A 19,475-nucleotide genomic window follows, 5' to 3' on the forward strand; every position below is an offset into this window, starting at 1 on the left:
TGAAGAGCTCATCGCAGTTGAAACAAAATCCTTTTGCTTGTCACTCTGTCATATCCACTGTGGTCAACTTCTTCCAGTAATGCTTTTTTGGAGTATGTATTGCTTCCTCTTGTTGAGGCAGAGGCACTTCCTTCTCGTGTCTTTTGTTCTCTAGCATTTGTGACCAATTTTTTTGGACTAAGTGTATAGCTAGTGGAGCCATATGTCCTCCAAACATCCGTACCCGTTTATCACTATCAATATTGTATTCATTATCCCGAGCATACTCCATTGCTTCAAAAATCATTTCGGGACGTAGATCTTTTCTTAAAACTATCAGTTAAATCTGCACAGAATTGCCATAACTGCTGATCTCTCGAAATTTTGTTTGATGACCAAGATACTCCTCAAATTGATTACAATATTCATTAACTGTTCTCGTGTGTCGTAAGTTAGACAACTCTACCACCGGATTCACCATATCTGCTTTTCCAAAATGGCTTTTGCAGATTTTCTTGAATTCTTCCCATCCTAACCTGTGTGTAACCAAACGTCGTAGATTGCTCTGCCAATGATACACTTTCGCCTGTGAGGAGAAATGTTACTTGTCGCACCTTAGCATCATCATTGAACACCTTCTGATCAATAAAGTAATCTTCACATTTTTGAAACCCTTCAACTGCATTTTTGGTACCATCATATGTAGGGAGTTCTATCTTTGATGGTGATATTACACACCCATTGGAACCACCAAAATAGCCCCCTATGATTTCTTCTCGCTCGTGAAAGTCTCCAAGTGCATAGTTGGAATAAACTTTGTGTGGTGGAGCTCCTATTGGTCTAACAGTCCAATAGGTAAACCGTTGCCCTTCTTCTCTGGTGTGAAATGATCACCTTTCTCCTTTACTATTCCGTGAACACCAGTAGATCCACTCTGTTTTCCAGACGCAGAGAGCTCCTCTGGTTTCTAGATTAGTGTTGTTTGTGCTGCCAAAAATTTTTCCCGCAAGGGTGCTTGTTCTTTGCGAATCTCAGCTACCTCTTCTTTGAGTTGTTGTGGCTGTTTCTATCGTTGCTAATGTTGAATGGACTGGGGCCAATCTGTCGTTGATCTCCTGCTTCAACTCTCGTTTCATGTCGTCCATTGCTTGCACGATTTTGGTCAGTTGTGACATCACAAAATCCATGTCTGCCATCGAAACGTTCGACTTTGATACCAAATTGATATGAACCTTAGTTCAAGTAAGAATTTGAGAGAAGATTTAGGTTAAACTTTTCTTTCAATCCTAGTATTTTTTAGAAATTAAGGTTAATTTTTGGAAGTTGTCTTCTCATGAATCAATAAAGACTCTTATATAGGCCTTGATACAACTTAAATTATAATATTAAATGCAAAAAAGAAAACACTCTAACACAGAAAGAAAAATATCAAAACCTAATTCATAAAGAAAATACAATAATTCATTAACTAAAACATCCTAACTATACCCTTCACCATTATCACGTATGGCGAGTATCCAAGGAGGAATTTGATGAGATGAAACTCGTTTTTACCACCAGCAATGTGTATTGAGATTGCACAAAGAGAGAAATAGACAAAAAAGATAGAGAGAAAAGCATACTGCAAGGCTAAGCTCCTGGAGATTTGGACCATTAACTATGAGCTGAAAACAATAAGCTCCTAATCTTTTACAAACTTCAAGTTCAACGAAATAGGATGTGGAGTCTCTAATTATTTGAGCTCAAATACTAGAGAAATCAAAAAGATTATTTAGATTGCCACACACATGTTAAGCTGAATAAACACTCTACTTGATTTAACAAACTAAACTTGGACGACTATTTTGAATCATCAAACTAGCAAATTTCAATAAGGCATATACGCAAGCCAAAGCAATATGGATCCTAGAGTTTATGTGAAAACAAAATATGTTTGCATCAGGAAACCCAAACCCAAAATAATAACCAAATTAAAAATAACTAGTTAATTTGTCCACGCCTCGCGTATGCTATATATGTCTACTAAGTGTAATTTTATAAAGAAATGATTTTAAGAACATTAATTTTTTTTTTAATCTCTGTTCTAAGTTAGACGAATATGAAATTTACAAATAAACTTTTGATTTTAACAAAATGGTTAAATTTTTTTTTTGAAGTATATAGATAAGAAATAAAAAATTCTATTCTAGATACCATAATATAATTAACGATATTTCATTAGACATATACATTTTTATTGTTTTTTTTAAATTTTTTCTTAGATTTTTAATAAATTTTAGTTTTATAAAATTATAAAAATAAAAAATCCTATAAACATAAGAAATCGTAAACACTATAATAATTAGCGATATTCTAGCATAAATTTGGTTTTTTTTGTTTTGAAACAACATTTTAAATTTTATTCCAATTTTTATTTCTTTTCATATTTTAATTAGATTTTTTTTTAAAAAATTTCGGAAACATAGAAAACGGTAAATTTCTATTTAAAAAAAACGTTTTTATCTAGTTTTTTTAAAAATTTCGGTTTAATATAATTTACAAACGGTTTGATTGACTATGAAATTAAGCATTAAATTATAGTAATTAAGACTGGTTTGTTTTAAGTTTTTTTTTTTACACATCATCATCAGATAAGATCTAATAAAAAAAATGACACGTAGTTATAAAATGGGCTAAACGATCTTTTTGCTACCGAAACTCATTATGCAACTGACACATAAGCAAAAGACTTTGAAACTCACCGTAAGCGCAACACTTAAATAAATCAGTACACAAATAAGTATACAAATAGAGCTCATATAAAACAAAAAACGAACCCATTAGTTTTTGGTTCGGTTTTTTGATTCCGGGTTATCTGTTTTTTTTTTTCGTTACCGTATTTTAATTGAGTTTAATAAAACATGCATAATTTAATACTAATCAGTTTGAACGCCTTCCTTACGTTTATGTTCCTACACTTTACAATTAATCAATAAAAACGTTAGAAATGATTACTGTACCTAATTTTGTCAATAATAAAAGAAAGATTTACTATTGGTTTGGTGATATTTTTGTGGTTAACAAAGAAGAAGTACTATTGATTTAGAATATGTTTTTTACTCAAATTTCTATATTTTGTATTTTAAAAATTATGAAATACTATATAAATTTAGTTTTATGTAATATAGTCTGTTTAAAATTACTTCCCAAGTAAATTTAAATTACAAATAATAATTTATAAAATATTATATTTTTTTTCTAAGAATCCCTAATAAAATTCTGGATTGGAGGTGAAAAAAAACATGAAGTTCATCACTATTAAAAAAAAAAAATCCTTATGAACCCTAAAGAGGGGTTCAAGGTTAGAGATGCCCTAATACTCTTTTTTTTTAACAATATTATTAACTGTACATCAATGGTGACAACAATTATTTCACTTTTGAGAACATTCCACGCTAAGTAACATACAATGTAGTGTCCATGTTCTGCGAAAACAGTCGAATATTCTTACCAGTTGAAACATCCAAACTAACTATGAATCTATGATTAAGACTACCGTAGAAAATCTGGCTGAAACTTTTTACTACTGTTATCTCTGCATATAATGTGTGAGCATTTGATATAGAAAATTATTTGAAAATGTATGCGAACTGCAGTTTTCTTAAATACAAGGAATTATCCAATACAATCATATTTGAAAACCGAAACACTGACTAATCCAAGATATATTATATAGCCATCAGAATATCGTAACACAAATGTCGAAAGATAATAGTGCTGGTTTAAGATGGGTTCTTCGAAAGATTAAACAATCCATGAATGAATTCGAAAATGGTATGAATCTCAACTCTCGACTTTTGAACAAACAGATTTACATGAGATAAAGGTACAGAGAAAAAATTGAATCTTTCTTGCTTACAGAGCAAAGCAGAGAGAAGGGAGAGAGAGAGAGAAGTGAAGACAAAATCTGAAATAAACAAAGAAACAGTAAAGAATACATACAAACCAGAATGTAACAGGGAGCTCTTATACGGCGGCTCTCAGGGCTCCTCTCGCCGCTTCTCGTCTCATCTGATCTTGTTTCCCGCTGCCTCGGAAGTACATATACACTTGCTGCTCAAACAAAAAAAAACGAATCCATCCCAAAATCAAATGTTAGAAAAAACGATTTGAGATTGAGACTATACACACTATGTTCAATATAGTAAGGGGAGTTGAAGAGAGAGAGACCTGAATAACCCAGATGCTGACCACTGATTCGAGGCAGAAGAACGCAAACCCAATGAAGTAGAATATCTGTAAACAGAACAAAATAAGATCCATATGATCGATAACGATAAAGATCAAGCTACAGGCTTTTTATCTTAGAATTGTTTTGATCATCAAAGGGTGAGAGAGCTTACCCCGACCAATGTGTTACCGCTTAAGACATCTATTGCAGGTAAGATCCCACTGTTACATGCAAGACAAATAATTTGTCAAGAACAATGGCTAACAACTGCTTATGCAACCAGAATGATACTCGAATTACCAAAAGCAGTGACAACATCAACTTCGAATGTTAAGAAAAATCGAAAAAACTTACGCCAGAGATTTTCCTTTGAAGACAACAGGTGGAGCAACAGCAGCAAAGACACAGAACAGAATGTGGAGCTGCAGCGAGAATAAGGCTTCAGAATTGGCTTTCACACCGAGTAATAATGTTAACAATCATAAAAGCTAATCTTTGCTCACCATATAGAACACGAAAAATCCTCCAAAGCTCAATGCACTATCAGTTCTGCAAACATTCAACAAAAATGTGAACAAAAACTCAGTCACATAGTAACAAAAATCTAGACTTCGAAAGTGAGAAACTCACAAACCTGAAGGCACGGTAGAGGGGCCGATACCATAACACATAGCCTCCTGGAACACCAGCTATGAAGTAAATAAGGGCAAGAAGCCATATTGTCACTCCTGAACAAAATTACACCAAACTTATTAAGTCTGTTAAAATATGCAGTAAAGGTCTCCAAGAGAAGAACGAGGAAACTTGAGATAGAGTTAAGAAACAAAACCTTCTCCTTTGATCCAAGCTGTAGTAACCGCAATAATATTCCAGAAAAGACAAACAACCAACCCTGCGGTACAAGAACCACATCTAAAACGTATCAATCTAATGAATAAGATCAGTGAAGAATAAAGATCTCATGCTTGATAACGCAGGAAAGAAAAGTACTTATATTATATAAATAAATTGATAAAAGTAGGACAACAGAATGCGTACCCAAATATGTTGCAAAGGTAACATACTGAAGCCTTTGGAGATGAACAGGAATTTCATTTGCAATGTCATGGTGGATAAGCGGGAAGAATGGCGGCCAGTTTTTCACTTCAATAACAACTCCAGCTGCATAGAGAGAGAGCCGTAGAATTCAAGATTTTGAAATAAGAAAACATTCATAATCCTCTAGGAGACAGCTTGGAAAGAATATCTTGACAAGAGTAAATTGCTCTACCTCGTGCAGCAGCATCTTCTTTCCGTTTGAGTTCCTACATAGAACCAAAATAAAGCATTCAAATGAACAACAACGACACTTCAAAGGTTAATCAAGTGTGCACATATAAAACAACATGCCAATAGCTATCTAAAAAGACTTTAAACTTTCAAAACAAGAGTCAAGGTCTCAAATCAAGGTGAAGGCACAAACCAGTACCAAATACACGGTTTAGTAATATCCACAATATTCTCATAGTGCATAAGTTTAAGCTTTATTATTAACTACCTGCTCCCTTCGTCTTAGCTCAGCTTCTTTGGCTTGGAGTTCCTTCTCTTTCTTCTTCAAATCCTGTATTCCCAAGAATTAAACAAGAAAAGATTGTTTATCATAACTTATCTCAAGATCCACCTAATCACAAGCTACATGTATAAAAATCAACTCCATTATCTCTATAACCAACCTGTGTACCGGATCTTCCACCATCAAGAGGAATGTCTACGGTGCGACCATAACTGAAACCAACAGGCTCTGGAGGCAAAGGCGAAAGTCTTGAATTCGATGCCGGTGGAATACTCCCAGGGTTCTATACAACGTATTTGAAATTTAACAAGGCATTACAAAATAAGTTAAGAAAAGAAACCAAAAAACAAACTTTTCTTGCTTCAGAATTCATTAGTGGAATAACCCAGACTGATCAATAAATAAGAAATACAACTGTTTAAAACCAAAGTTTGAGAAATAAGAAAGCTAGAAACTTTAACAACACTTGAATTGCAATCTCTGATAAAGTCTCAATTTTTCTCATTTTCAGGTCCTAAGCAACAAACCAGTGGATATATATAAAACTCAACAACAAAGACCAGTACAGAGGAAAATAGATTTCCCCCAAATAAACCCTAAAAGTCAATTAATCAACAAAAATTCGAAGACCCACGAGAAGCTAGATTGGAGAGCGATTAATCCCTACGGATTTACTAGTTAATCGAAAGTAAAGAAAACTTACAGCGAAAGGATTGACTTCTTCTTCCTCAGCGAAAGGATTCGGATCATAGCGATTAGCCATGGTTAAAGAAGATTACAGCTTCAGAAGTCAGAAGATTGAACGAGCTTAATATCAGAAGAAGAAGAAGAAGACGATGACTTGAAATCGATCTAAGATCTTAGCACGGACCGAGAAATAGCCGAACGTTGAAGAGAAGAATTTATATATACACATATATACACGAAAGCGTGTCTTATATTTATTTCGTTTGTTTGTCTAATTTATATATTTTTGTTTATATTTTTAAAATACCAATTATCTGACTAAATTTTATTCTTAATCCTCTCTAGTACTTTACACTTATTTATTAGTTGTAAAATCAGTCGATCTATTAAAATATAATGTCATCAGAAACAAAAATATATATTAAACTTTTTAACTAATTAATATTTAACGACTCTTAACTTTCTAATAATTTGAAATTTCTAGAGAGAGAGAGGTATATATATAGGAAATGGTCCTTTGGTCAATGATCTTGTCTACTTCTAAGAATGTTTGAAAAGTATCCCCATCATCTACGACACAAACAAAAAATATTCAATTTACAATTTAAAAAAATGCCAAAAATTGCTCATGTTTGATTCGGCAATTCAGGAAAACCTTATTTTAATTCATTTTAATTATGTGAAAATGATGGAGGAGAACATTTAGTGTGATGTTGTTACCACCACTTTATATCTAAAAAACAAAAAAGCTGTTTGTAGAGGGTAAAAAAAAGAATGATAGGCAATCGTGATATGTAATGTACCCAATTTAATGAAAAATCCAATATAATATGTACCCAAATTTCCTTTTGAAAAATTATGCTCAAAGATGTGGAATTAATGAAATATGGAGAGGCTCTGAACCACATCTAAATAAGAAAATAAAATCTACACTAATCAAAGAGAGTAGTGTGGATTAACTATCAAATCAAATATAAACAATGAGACAAAACCTTTTGCTATATTTAATCAGTATGTGTTTATTTAGTAGTCTCTTCAGCTTTCCTCTGCACTAAACTTGAAATCACACTACTCCGCTTTAATCTCCGGTTATTGCCAATCCGGTTCCGAGTTGATGAAGACCGGTCGATCCAGTTCTTGTCTTCTTCAACCGCTCGATTCCATCGTTCTTTAAATGTTTGTAGCTCCCATGTTGACTGCCTCCGTATCTGCTCACAAAACACACAAGTTACACACTAATGCTCCAAAGACAAAAGCATACTCATCGAGTAATAACAACTCACCTCTGTTCTTGAATCAAAGGTCGCAGAACCACGTCTCTGTATAAAACGAAAATGACCAAAATATCAGAACAAAGTTGTGAAATTTCTGTTTTTTCTACTAAAGTCAAGAAATGTGAGTTTGGATGGTATAATAGCTTACCCTAGTGACTCCACTGCGAGCTGAGTTCTGTGGAAATAATGAAAAGATCATTTCATTTTCAAGTTTTTGCATTTACAACGAAATGAAATATGTGAAGTATAGGATCTTACCTTCTTCTCGGGATAACCACTTCCACCTAGAGTTTGAATGCCTTGATGGAAGATGTATTCACTGTCAACAATGCCAACTTTCTTGCTACGGGCACCCTATAACGACATTTTCAAAAACCGACTCATCTATAGAGAGAATGCAATTAGGCATAAGATGTTTGCAAGATTCTTTAAAAAAGGAAACAGATTTTACCTGTGCACAGTAACCAAGTTTCATATCCATTCCCCACCCATGAACCAGATCATTCTGTAAACCGCAAGATAATCAAACAATAAGTTGGATGCAATTTCATTAGAAGTAAACTTTTGTAGAAGTAGATGAACAGATCATCTTACTTGTATTAGATTCCAAGTGCAAAACCACGCAGATCTCGAAAACACTGGAGCCATTCCTTCAACAAATCTGGAAAAACAGAGAAACCATAGACAAGCAATGACATTAATATTACGAAGGTAGGAGTAACCGTATAGCAGCAAACTAAAACTCTGTCTTTTGGTATATATAAGACTTAAATAGTTATGTTAATCAAATATATTACCCGGTGCATGGAGGTCCTTCACTAGCATTTGAGCACTTCATATTGCCTCTACTGTCGTAAACTCTTCTGCAGTTTTGTAACCATTTTGTGTAAGTAATACAAGTTATCAAGAAGAACTCCTAAAAAAAGTGTTTTGGCATGAACTAACCTATGAAAAATCTTCGTTCTAGATCGGACTGTAATTCGATGGTGAACTTCGGTTGAATTTGGGTGCAAGGCCGGTTGAGATATCTCAAGTCCTGCTGATTTAACTATCCTCAGGTATCTGCAGATTGAGTGTGTTTAGTAACCAAGATTTTACCTTTATGAGTTGTAAATTTACAAGTGAAGTGGTAAATAGAGTTTTACTTTTGCGGGTTGAAATTCTCCACTCCAAGATCTTCGTCCCAAAGAAAAACATAATCGTAAATGGAGACAATATCAGGATGGAGAAACCGTTTTGCAAACCACCTGAGTAAAATCAAATTTTGTTCAAGAAACCATTGTTAGACTATGAACATGAAATAGACATACACAAGATTCTACCATACTTAGCACTATACCATTTTGTCTGGTTATGTGCAACTATGTGTATGGCTTTTGAGCTCCACTCCAAATCCCACCATTGATCCATGTTTCCATCATAATGAAACAGAATAACAGTGAAATTCGCCGGAAGAAACTGAATATACAGCAAACAAACTACCATTAGAAAGAGAAACTTTTCTCGATCATTGATGTATTTACTAATCCACTAATTCACAGACACACTACACCACCTTCTTTACAATAGCATCGACGTTATCCTTTTGCTTAAGTCCTACGGGGATTGCCAACAAGTTACGGTTTGTCAATTCGCCTCCCTGTTTACAGACAACAACAGATATCAGGAATTCCTCTAGCAAAAAATATATTTTGATTACTCTAGCTAAGTGAAGTTTAAAGCAAAAAAATCTAACCTTTGACCTCAAACTACTACTTGACCAAAGTGGCTTTAACTCCAAATCTGATCTAGGCTGTATGATACCAAAAGGTAAACCTTTCAACTTTTCACTCACCGGTTCAGATTCCTGAACAAGAATCGCCATTGTAATAAGAAACCCACACATCAACTTTAAACCGGCCATGCATCAACATTAGAAACAAAGAGAATGGTGTAAAAAATGTTACCTTTGCCATCTCAAAGGGATAATCTGTTTCTTCTAGCTGAGCAATGCGGATACCAAAGGAAATGAGAGTTAATTATTATATCAAAAGAGAAAAAAAAAAAACTTCCTTTCGATGAGATCTTGCTTGTAAGAAACCAAAATGATCTCTTCCACTATACCTCTGTCTGTTGATACTGGATATTTGTGGTCTTATACCAAAAGATCAATAGAACTGTACACATGAGCGCCATAACCGGTTTCATTTTCCACGACGATTTACCCTGGAAATTATTTCCAACATTCCCACATCAAATCATAAGTCTAAAACGGCTTGTAAACCCGGGAATCATCATAAAGCCAAGATCTAGGGAGAAAAAAAGAAGAAGAAGCCTTACCCCTTCTTGAGCGTTGTTTCTTCTCTTAACAAGTGACTTCCATGATTTAATAGACGGTAAATCATGTTCCATAATCTATTCACCGAGCTACAAAAAGCAACACACACAAGCAAAATTTAGTAATTTTCCATACAAAAACAAAGACATTACAAAGTTTCCAGCAGTTAGAAAACTCACCAGAGCCACCGTTCTCGTTTTCTCTTTCACAAGGAGAAAATGAAAGGCTCTCTCCACAAGAACAGAGAGCAAAGAAATCAATTCGGACACCAAATCTCAGTTATCTATAGGTTGATCTGGGCACATGCAAGAAGGTAATCTGTCTGAAAATCTACACAAGAACCCACATTACAAAGTGAACGAAACACAGATAATCAGAATCAGAGGCTTCAGATACCAAAATAGGCAACTAAAAATCGAAACCTTTTTTTTAGCATGTAAAGCAAATAATCTTAGAAAATTTTCTAGAAATGCATAAATGGGAGATATTTTTCAAGATCATGAGAAGATAACAGCTTAAGAAACAAACAGAGATTGCCCTTTCACATTTTACTCACTCTCACAGAAACTGACGAACAATCTGGGCCACTGCGAAAGCGAAACGGCTAAAGAATCGAATAGAAACAAAGCGTTTTTAATGGATTATTGTAATTTTCTTGAATTTTTTCCAGATCTAAGGGAAGTAAATAAACATAAAACTGATGATTATGGGCAAAGAATTTTTTTTTTCTTTCAAAAAGGTTGCTCTGTTTACACATTAATTATCTATTAATAAACAGCTAAAATAATCATCAAAGCTTCTATCTAGCCATCTATGAAGAAATTTGGTTCAACAAATCACCAAAAAAAAAAAAATTAAAGGCGGTGCATTTAATTTCAAAGATGGGATCTTTAATTACAGGAGACAACAACATTAGGACAAAGACACAAAAAAAAAAGAAACAGAATTGAAGAAAAGAAAAAATAAACAGAGAATTTCGAATTTAAGAACAAAAAAAGGAATCGGAAGAAAAACCTTAAAGATAAATCTGAAGCTTGCAGATTGCTGAATCACTGTAATGGCACTAAGCAGATAGCTTTAGAGAGAGAGAGAGTCTTGACTTTTAAACTGGGATTTTTGCAAGAACAAATATCTAGAATCGATCCTTAACCAAACCCATCAACAAAAAAGAAAAAGCTTTGGTGGAGTGACTCGTGTCATCTAGTGAATCTCTTTCTCTCTCTCCTTTAAATTATTTATAAGAGAAAATAAATTAATTAATAATCATATTTTGAGAGTTGGATTCTGGTGAGAGAGATTTGGAGGAATTTGGATTATATACTATAATGCATTTATATTAAACAAAATGAAAACAATATTTTCCATGTTTTGCGTTTCCTCAATTATTTAACAACTTCAATGAGAGACAGAACACAAGTGTCTGTGGTTTGTTCCTAAAGCTACTCCAATGCACCATAAAGCTTTCTACTTCTCGAGTTGTTCAACTAGAACATGACTTATTTGGCCTAACTCCATTTCAATTGGCTTTATTTTCAATTTTTGTCTACAGATTGGTTAAATCCTTCCTAATCGGTTTGTTATTTTTTCTGTCTCCTTCCTAACCGGTTGGTTCATGACTTATAAACTGGAGTAACCATATTTTGCTTGGGATTGAGATATCGTAACAACTACGTAACAAACAATAATTTTTTGACCAAATTTTTGCATATATTTAATTTTGGTTTTGTGTTTTTTGTTTATTATAATAGTATAAACCGGATAAATGAACCAATCCATAAAATCGGGATAGGCTCATAGGCCTGTGTTAGTGTTTTCGTATTGTAACCACATACATAGTAACCACATAAGCGCGTTCTTCTTGCTACAACTCTTACATGTGTTTGAGCTGGTTGATTGGTTTTTTTGTTACATGAAATTCAGTTGTGTTGTGCATCTGTGACTGCAACATGTGATATAAACTTATTAGGGAAAAAAGAACGCATCACAAGTACAAGTCCAGAGTATCCCTTCAGATTCTAGGAGGGTTTTTAATACTTTCGAAGCCTTTTTTACCATATATCACTGTTTGTCGTGAGCTCTCATAATAGAATCTTCAGTATTCGAATTACATGTTTAGCTAATTAAAATTTAAACATTATCAAAAAATGATCATAAACAAAATATTCACGAGAGACATCCTTGCAAATTAACCTCTAAGAGATAAAAGACAGAAATTAAATGATTCAATCTGCATGGATGACTCAATTTGTATGGATGTCTCAATCTGCATAGATGTCATTCAATGGTTATTCTATATGTGGATTACGGGCAGGATACATATAAATATATGAGTTTGGAAGAAAAACGACAAAATATGATAAGATATATGAAATATATATGTTTCCAATGTATGAAATATAGATATTTTTTGTCAACAAATATGAAATATAGATGTGGCCATGTGGGTTTTCTACTACCGTAGCTACTTCTCCATGACTGATAGGTTTTTTTGACTGCTGCTCACGATTTCTGTAATTTGCTCTTCACAATTCAAGGAATATAAAGAGCAGTGAAAAGTAAAAGTATATAGTTGAATGTTTTCTTTGCTTTGGAACTATGTACAAGTATTATTTAATCATGATCAGTCTCTTGGATTTTTAACTTGAATCTGAGAAATTGTTTTGGATAGAGACTATGTTGCTCAAGGAGCTTACACACAAGATTTAACCGATGTTGTTTATGGCTCTTTGTTTGTGATCATATGCCTTTGAACTAGCTAGCTTGTAAGGATCCTCTAGATATGAGTCTGAGTTTAGGAGGTTGCAACCAACCAGAGTTTATACACCTGAAACTTTGAGCTTAATGGAAAGATGCCACACTGTTACCAAACCGAGGTACAATTATTCGGTTTAAACATTCAACTATTCAACTATATATTTGGTTTAAACATTCAAACTTTATAAAACAGATTAAAATGAAAAAAAAAAACTAGAGAGAAAAAAAATCGACTTAAAATCAAACATCTCCACCATGGCACCATTATATCATCAAATCAAACACAATTCACTGACATGTCATTAAAAAACAAAGTGTGTATTACATCACTTATATTATATCATAAAAGTAAATGATACTATTTTGAATCACTTCTTAATAATTGATATATAAAATAAGTAATTTAACATCAGTTATGTAAGTGATTCTACTATTAGTTAATTTAATATCGATTCAATAATAAATGATACAAAATTTTATTAATTTAGATCATTTTATGAAAATGATACAAAAATCTAATTGCACATCACTTAAATAATTGATGTAACTATATATTTTTCTTAACATCATTTAAAAAATGATAGAAATATTACATTAATAAAAATGATAATAATAATTTTTTATTATTCTTGATGTTTGTCCTACATCAACAACTAAGAGAGGAGATGAGAAATTCGATTTCTTATAAATATCTGTAATTTATCTACAGGCTCTAAATATCAATATTGATATGTTATCATATATAAAATATTAAAATTATTTATGAATATTAAAATTATTTATGAAATAATTTATAAATTAATATTAAAATAATTTATAAAAATATTATATATATATATATTAAAGTTGATAATTATAATATAACATTAGCATTACTTATATTAATTAATGTCAACTTTTGACATCATGTTTTGCTATCAACACAAATTAACATCGATTACAATAATTGATGTAAATATTTACATGCTTAAGTGATGGAAAATATTTGTACAACTGATATAAATATTGGCATCAGTTGCTTAAGTGATGAAAAATATCTGTACAACTGATATAAATATTGGCATCACCACTTTCAGAGTTACTTCAGAGTTACTTCTATAAGTGATGTAAAATATTTATAGCTAATGCAAATATAAAAAATAAATGATGTAAGCATGCTTCGTTTGTGGTTCATGTAGGACATATGTCTTTGTTTTCAACTATAAAGAGTTTACATTTTGTTTGTTTTCTCTACATCCCAAATATTTAATATGAAACTAACAAAATCAAAGGATTCAGAATTTTGACTAGATGCAATCTCAACTCCAACAGCTTTTAAGGAGCTACTACTAAACGTGGAAAAATTTGGAGACACACTCCTAAACTCCAATAGGTTGAGTAACATCACCTTGTTCTCCTCCATGTAGGGCTCTCTCGGTGTGATGCCGCCATGATGGAGACACGCTTCAGCTCCAGTGACATTTCCAGGATGAATTTGATCAGTTTCAGCTCGTTCTTGACACCACCAGTGTTTGTCAACTCCACTGTTGCAAGCTTGCACAAACTACCATCAGAGAATTGCACGTCTCCTTCACTAATGGCAGGGGGATGAAGATGTAAAGCCTATACAAAATCCAAATGTCAGGTTTGCAAAAACAGAGAAATAGACAAACAAACAAGAAAAAAAATTGTGGAAACGCATACCTTGAGGTGAAGCTCGATCAGTTCGGAGCATTAACCATGACGTTAAAAACAGTAAGAACCTCATCAGCTTTCACAAACTTCAGTTCGAGAGAAATGATCTTCAAATGGTTGAAAGTAGGAAGTGTTCTTTGTGCATGATCTACGCTCAAATACTAAGAGAGAGAGAAAAAGAAGTCAATGAGATTAATTTAGATTGCTACACACGTGTTAAAGATGGATTGATGAGAATTTACCTCATTGAAACAAAACTGTCCGACAAACATTTCAAGATTAGGCAGCCTTCCAAATATTTTGAAAGTTTGACTCAGTATATCTTAGGACGAGACCCAATGATTTGCTACTGTCACTCATGGAAACCAAAAATTCACCAACTTTGAACATTTACAAAGTTGTAAGACCTTTCATCTTCCCTTGTATGTTCAAATACTTGAGACTTGGAGCTTTATCAATCTTCAACAGAAAACAAACCACAATATATAGATGCTTGCAATGTAAAAGGAGACAAAATGGTTACAAAAGATTTTAAATATAATTTGTATTCATAAACTAGACCGGGCATTAGTCAAGTGGTTACAAAAGTTAAACTTGTATATGTAAAACAATACTGATTTAGTTGAAAACCCAAACCAAAACAATTGCCCTAATTAGAATATAATCCAAATTTAGAATGTTGCCTTAATTTCTTCGGAATAGACAAAAAAATTAAATACCATTACTAATTCTTTTCAATATAGTTTTGGTGTTGTCTTTTCTTATGAATAAATGGATGATTATAAGATCAACTGTGATGAAGTTTAAATCTTTGTTGTTATCGGTGCCTATATTGATTTCGAACTTGTCCTACTACCAACTTTTCCCACTTAATATCAATTGCTTCTTTAGTAAACTCATGGCAGGCAACCTGAAATCAAAAGTAGGATGATTGAAGAATGATTTTTTCTTACGAGATTAAATTAAATCAAAAGGTTTACTCTTTAAAAAAAATATCCAACGTAGAAGAAAGTTATTCTCTGTTTCAGAATAACAGTTAACAGAATTTGACTCTTCCCCTTTGAACTTTTTATACACTTATGTGTCCATATAACTCCTCACATTGTCGGTGGAAATTGACTATGACACCCATGTAGAAATGTTCTAAAATCTTTAAGTTTGCTAGACGGCCTAGCCCCTTGAGTGCTAACAACAAATACTTATGAATTTGGAGGAATGCAATGCTGACTGATATCAACGGCTTACCCTATTTGGGTCAACAAATATTCACTTCATCTACCAGTTCAAAGACTCTCTTCACGTGAGGCTTAGATAAGACCATAAGTTGAAGAGAAGCAAGGAAGGGTGCTTAATCAGGCAGTTTCATCGATGTTATGACGAAAGTCATGTTTCACTGAACTTTCTTAATTGATAAAGTGAGAAGGATTTTGCATTTTCCACACAGATGCCAACTCTCCCGTTATGCTGCAGATACGGGTTGCATTAACTAAGTTTTTTTGGGGTAAAATGCTTTAACTAAGTTTACTTGTATTTAAACAAATGTTTTTCTTAATGTTTCAGTACACAAATATTTTCCTAATTTTTTTTCAAGATAAGTTATGTAAAACTTTTTTTTCCGACAGATGCAAATTTTTTGTTAACGAGGGCCAGATGTGTAAGTTGCTCTTGTTGTAAATCAAAGCAAAATGTGAGATTACTACGATATAAAAGGTTCATGCTTTTTTCTAACAATTTAACGGATAAGATTATGGGATGTACATTTTCTATAAACAGTTAGTTTCACCAGTGATCAAGAGTATCTATGCCTGCAGATCATATTGACCCAATATTATGAACTTCACTGATCAGATAAGTCTTTTCTCTGCCTAACTACCAACAACATAAGGAAACAAACACTTCAAATGATCAAAATCATCTCACTCGATTCCTCTTTCTCCCCTTCAATGCCGGAGAATCAAGTCCTCGGTTCACTTGTCTACCGTCTCTTCTTCTCTCAACCACCGTTCCTTTCTTACTCGCCGCCGAGGATTTCATACTAGCAACTGGTGTTCTTTTACCTCCGCTTGAAGGTTTCACTATATCCTGCACAACCGTCTTAAGAGGGTGCGTTCCGGTTCTCGGTTTTTTAGCTGCCAAGCTTGTTCGGACAGGAGGAGATTTAGACGTCGAAGGTTGAACCGGAACTTTGGTGGTGCTTGTAGTAATGCTACTGCTGCGATGAAGATGATGATCTTCTGTCAGATAGTGTCTCAGAGACTTGGTGACAATGTCTCTAAGGGACACACCGGATTTGTGCTCACGAGTGTTCTTAGAGTAAAAAATGGCTGCATTGTTTGCCACCAGAAGAAACTCCATGAAAACCTCTTTCGCTGAAGTTATCAAACAACCATTGATTCTTGATTTTATTGTGTCTAAATCCATATGCCTCCGGACCAGTTTCTTGTATCTTCCCCTTTTCTGTTTTAGTACAATAGATATTAGACGAAAAATGGCGATTTCAAGATAAGCAAGAAAGACTAAAAGATTACTATATAGAATCATCATCACCTGGCTATCAAGCCTTCTACGGAAGACGAGTGCACATTCGTTCTCTGCAATAGAGTTGTATATCTTCATAAGCTCCTCTGGTGAAGCCAATCCGTGACCTCGGCTTTGGCTGCTACTAGTAGAAGCAGCTTCTTTATTACTCCTAGAAATACTAGCAATATCCAGAGAAGAATCCAAGACATCGCTTTCCTCCACAATGCTGCAGCCTTTTCGTTTTCTCTTGCCTCGTTTCTTCCTCATATTAGGAAGCACTTGTCCTCCTCCTCCTACTCCATACACAGACTCGAAAATGTCGTTGTGTAATACGTTTGTTTTCTTTTCTTCTTGCTCTATTGTTATTGCTGGAGCTTCTGGTGACCAGTTTGTTGTGGTAAGTTCTTGCTGTGTGAAACTACCAGCTGATGACAAATCTTTGGATGTGTCTTTGCTCGTGCATTCTCCTCCGCCTTCGGATTTTGGAGAAGGCTCGAGTGATAACGTTCGGCTAGAGTCATAATTGTTTTGATGACATTCTTCGTCATTGCTTTCTGATTTCAGACTCTGAAGCTTTGATTCCAACGACCTGCAAAAACAGTTTCTTCATGAAAACGTTAAAGACAATTAGCAAGAAGTTGGTGATTAGAGACAAGTGCTAACCCAATCGAGTCTTCGGATTTAAGTAAAGCTAACTTAAGCTCAGCCACTCGTTTCTTCTTAAGCTCTTCAAACCAAGCTCTACAAGAACATTAACATATGGAAAAAATGACTGGTAAATCGCTATATCAGGCAAGAAAAGTGTGTTGAAGAAGTAGAAAAGACTAATCAAATCATTACTTGCATCCCAAATAACGTTCTCGCAAGTCATTGTACTTGGCTTTACATATCTGCAATAAGAGTATGATTTAGCAAAGACAAGAAGAGAAACAATGACTCTGAGTTATTGAGCTGAGATAGTCTTGCAATTTCACAACCAAGAAGTTCAATTTTCTAATTTCTATTGAGAGGAAACTTCGGATTCGAGATTGAGAAGCAGAAGAGTATCTTTAGTTGTTTAACGAGAACAAGAAATCTAAATTTTTTTACTGGACACTAAACGTTTCTTGACACACAAGTGATAAATCTAAAAAAGCTCTAAATCCACCGACAAGAAACACTGTTTTTAACCCTTAAAGCTTTTTCTCATGTCTTTAAATTTTAAATTCCAGAGTTATTTTAGGCTTAATCAACAAAACAAAATGACCTACGAAATTGTTTTTTTTTTCGATTTCTAAAAATAATCTGATCGAACTTTTCGAAATGGATTCTGAAATTAAAGGAAGAAATTGAGAGAGAGAGAGGGGAAAATAACCTCAGGTGTCAAAATCTCGGGGAGAGAATGAGAACGGAGCTCGTCGGCGACGACGGTCCAGTCGCCGGTTCCGTGGCGGAGAACAGCGCCGCCAAGAAGAAGCTCTTCCCATGTTCCCCAATCACTCGCCATCTTCGTCGTCGTCGTCATCGTCATCATCATAACCATCAAATCAAAGCCGCGTGTGCGTTACGCGCTCCTCGATTTTAAATTAAAAAAAATTAAACTACGCAGACACAGCGCACGTTAGCGCGTTTAGTACCTAATCTTTCGTTTTCCTCCGACCACTCGATTTTCCAGAAAGGAAAAAAAAAAGACGAAAACAGAGACAGAGACAAGACAAGGAATAATAAAGAAAACCAAAAAAAAAAAATTACCTGGTAAAGATAAGACAAGAAACTTGAAAAAAAGAAAAAAAAAAAAGAAGCCGTCTCGAATGGGTTGATGTCGGAGATGAATTACACGAAAAACGGTTTTCCGACCAGAAATTGGGAAAGCAAAAATTAAATTAAATTCAAAAATAGAAAGAAAAAAAAATTTATGAGGTAGGAGAGAAAGGGTTGACGAAGAGTCTGTCTATGTTCGACGATTGTAAAATAGAAATTGATGGTTCTGTTTTTTTTTTTTGTTTTCAAAAGGCAAAGGAGGAATGGTCTGTTTTTGAACGAAGACTTAGACTAGATTTGTGTGCCTTTGTTTTTTTGTTTTACCTAAATAAAGTAATTAATTTAACAGATTCTATCTTTTATTTATTTAATTTGATTTTTTTCGTCATTACCACAACTTATAGAACATTTATCTCCTATTTTATTTAGGAAATAGTGTTTTTTTAAAACCAGTATCTAAACTAATACTAAAATGAGAATTAGCTCATAGATACAACTTTATAATAGTTTCATGGTCCATGTAATGAACTCGCATCAATATAACAAAAATGAATATAAAATTCCATATAATCTATTATATTAAAACAGAAGCACTTTAAGCGTTCGTTTCTAAACACTCTCAAAATTTTTTAAAAAATATTTTTATATATATATATATAAATTTAATTCCGAAAATTATATATTAATTTAGATAACTAAAATTTTCCTTAAATATAAGTTATATCTATAATCTATAGATATTAATTTAAATAAACTTCCCTAAATATA

General features: G+C 33.5%; 3 protein-coding genes across 5 annotated transcripts; all 3 read right to left on the minus strand.

The window, feature by feature from the left end:
* Positions 1 to 3,760: 3,760 nt before the first annotated feature.
* Positions 3,761 to 6,676, minus strand: LOC18009735 (secretory carrier-associated membrane protein 3). The gene is made up of 12 exons (XM_006391964.2): positions 6,445 to 6,676; positions 5,902 to 6,024; positions 5,727 to 5,789; positions 5,460 to 5,493; positions 5,228 to 5,350; positions 5,019 to 5,081; positions 4,824 to 4,917; positions 4,693 to 4,738; positions 4,544 to 4,611; positions 4,362 to 4,410; positions 4,189 to 4,254; positions 3,761 to 4,071 (listed from the first exon to the last, which is right to left on the minus strand). The coding sequence occupies exons 1-12, from the start codon at positions 6,502 to 6,504 to the stop codon at positions 3,985 to 3,987; spliced, it is 876 nt and encodes a 291-aa protein (XP_006392026.1). The 5' UTR covers positions 6,505 to 6,676; the 3' UTR covers positions 3,761 to 3,984.
* A 587-nt stretch (positions 6,677 to 7,263) lies between these two features.
* LOC18009572 lies at positions 7,264 to 11,141 on the minus strand. Of its 3 annotated transcripts, XM_006391966.2 has the most exons (17): positions 11,034 to 11,141; positions 10,199 to 10,349; positions 10,022 to 10,108; positions 9,806 to 9,907; positions 9,649 to 9,684; positions 9,438 to 9,548; positions 9,258 to 9,341; positions 9,042 to 9,160; positions 8,848 to 8,949; positions 8,648 to 8,764; positions 8,500 to 8,565; positions 8,297 to 8,363; positions 8,154 to 8,207; positions 7,961 to 8,056; positions 7,851 to 7,877; positions 7,712 to 7,747; positions 7,264 to 7,636 (listed from the first exon to the last, which is right to left on the minus strand). In XM_006391966.2, exons 3-17 carry the CDS (start codon positions 10,091 to 10,093, stop codon positions 7,448 to 7,450), a joined length of 1,278 nt encoding a protein of 425 aa, XP_006392028.1. In that variant the 5' UTR covers positions 10,094 to 10,108; positions 10,199 to 10,349; positions 11,034 to 11,141; the 3' UTR covers positions 7,264 to 7,447. The 3 variants fall into 3 exon arrangements, with proteins under 3 accessions (XP_006392028.1, XP_024005185.1, XP_024005190.1); XM_024149417.1 differs by lacking the exon at positions 11,034 to 11,141 and having other exon boundaries at positions 10,199 to 10,483; XM_024149422.1 differs by lacking the exons at positions 10,199 to 10,349; positions 11,034 to 11,141 and having other exon boundaries at positions 10,022 to 10,124.
* A 5,026-nt stretch (positions 11,142 to 16,167) lies between these two features.
* On the minus strand, positions 16,168 to 18,830 carry LOC18009570. The gene is made up of 5 exons (XM_006391967.2): positions 18,322 to 18,830; positions 17,808 to 17,857; positions 17,631 to 17,708; positions 16,995 to 17,556; positions 16,168 to 16,904 (listed from the first exon to the last, which is right to left on the minus strand). The coding sequence occupies exons 1-5, from the start codon at positions 18,487 to 18,489 to the stop codon at positions 16,359 to 16,361; spliced, it is 1,404 nt and encodes a 467-aa protein (XP_006392029.2). The 5' UTR covers positions 18,490 to 18,830; the 3' UTR covers positions 16,168 to 16,358.
* Positions 18,831 to 19,475: the final 645 nt, after the last annotated feature.

This window comes from Eutrema salsugineum, unplaced genomic scaffold, assembly GCF_000478725.1.
Source record: "Eutrema salsugineum unplaced genomic scaffold, Eutsalg1_0 scaffold_8, whole genome shotgun sequence".
Taxonomy (NCBI): domain Eukaryota; kingdom Viridiplantae; phylum Streptophyta; class Magnoliopsida; order Brassicales; family Brassicaceae; genus Eutrema; species Eutrema salsugineum.

Bases quoted from the DNA above. Each gene is read 5' to 3' on its own strand.
- LOC18009735 (XM_006391964.2), bottom strand. From the start codon at position 6,504: ATGGCTAATCGCTATGATCCGAATCCTTTCGCTGAGGAAGAAGAAGTC. The intron at 6,025-6,444 runs GTAAGTTTTCTT...TACGTTGTATAG, and splicing joins AAGAAGTCAATCCTTTCGCT to AACCCTGGGAGTATTCCACC. The intron at 5,790-5,901 runs GTTGGTTATAGA...TTGGGAATACAG, and splicing joins GTGGAAGATCCGGTACACAG to GATTTGAAGAAGAAAGAGAA.
- LOC18009572 (XM_006391966.2), bottom strand. From the start codon at position 10,093: ATGGAACATGATTTACCGTCTATTAAATCATGGAAGTCACTTGTTAAG. The intron at 8,208-8,296 runs GTAAGATGATCT...TGCGGTTTACAG, and splicing joins GCACTTGGAATCTAATACAA to AATGATCTGGTTCATGGGTG. The intron at 7,878-7,960 runs GTAAGATCCTAT...TTATTTCCACAG, and splicing joins GTGGTTATCCCGAGAAGAAG to AACTCAGCTCGCAGTGGAGT.
- LOC18009570 (XM_006391967.2), bottom strand. From the start codon at position 18,489: ATGGTTATGATGATGACGATGACGACGACGACGAAGATGGCGAGTGAT. The intron at 17,709-17,807 runs GTAATGATTTGA...ATGTTCTTGTAG, and splicing joins GAACGTTATTTGGGATGCAA to AGCTTGGTTTGAAGAGCTTA. The intron at 17,557-17,630 runs GTTAGCACTTGT...CTGTTTTTGCAG, and splicing joins AAATCCGAAGACTCGATTGG to GTCGTTGGAATCAAAGCTTC.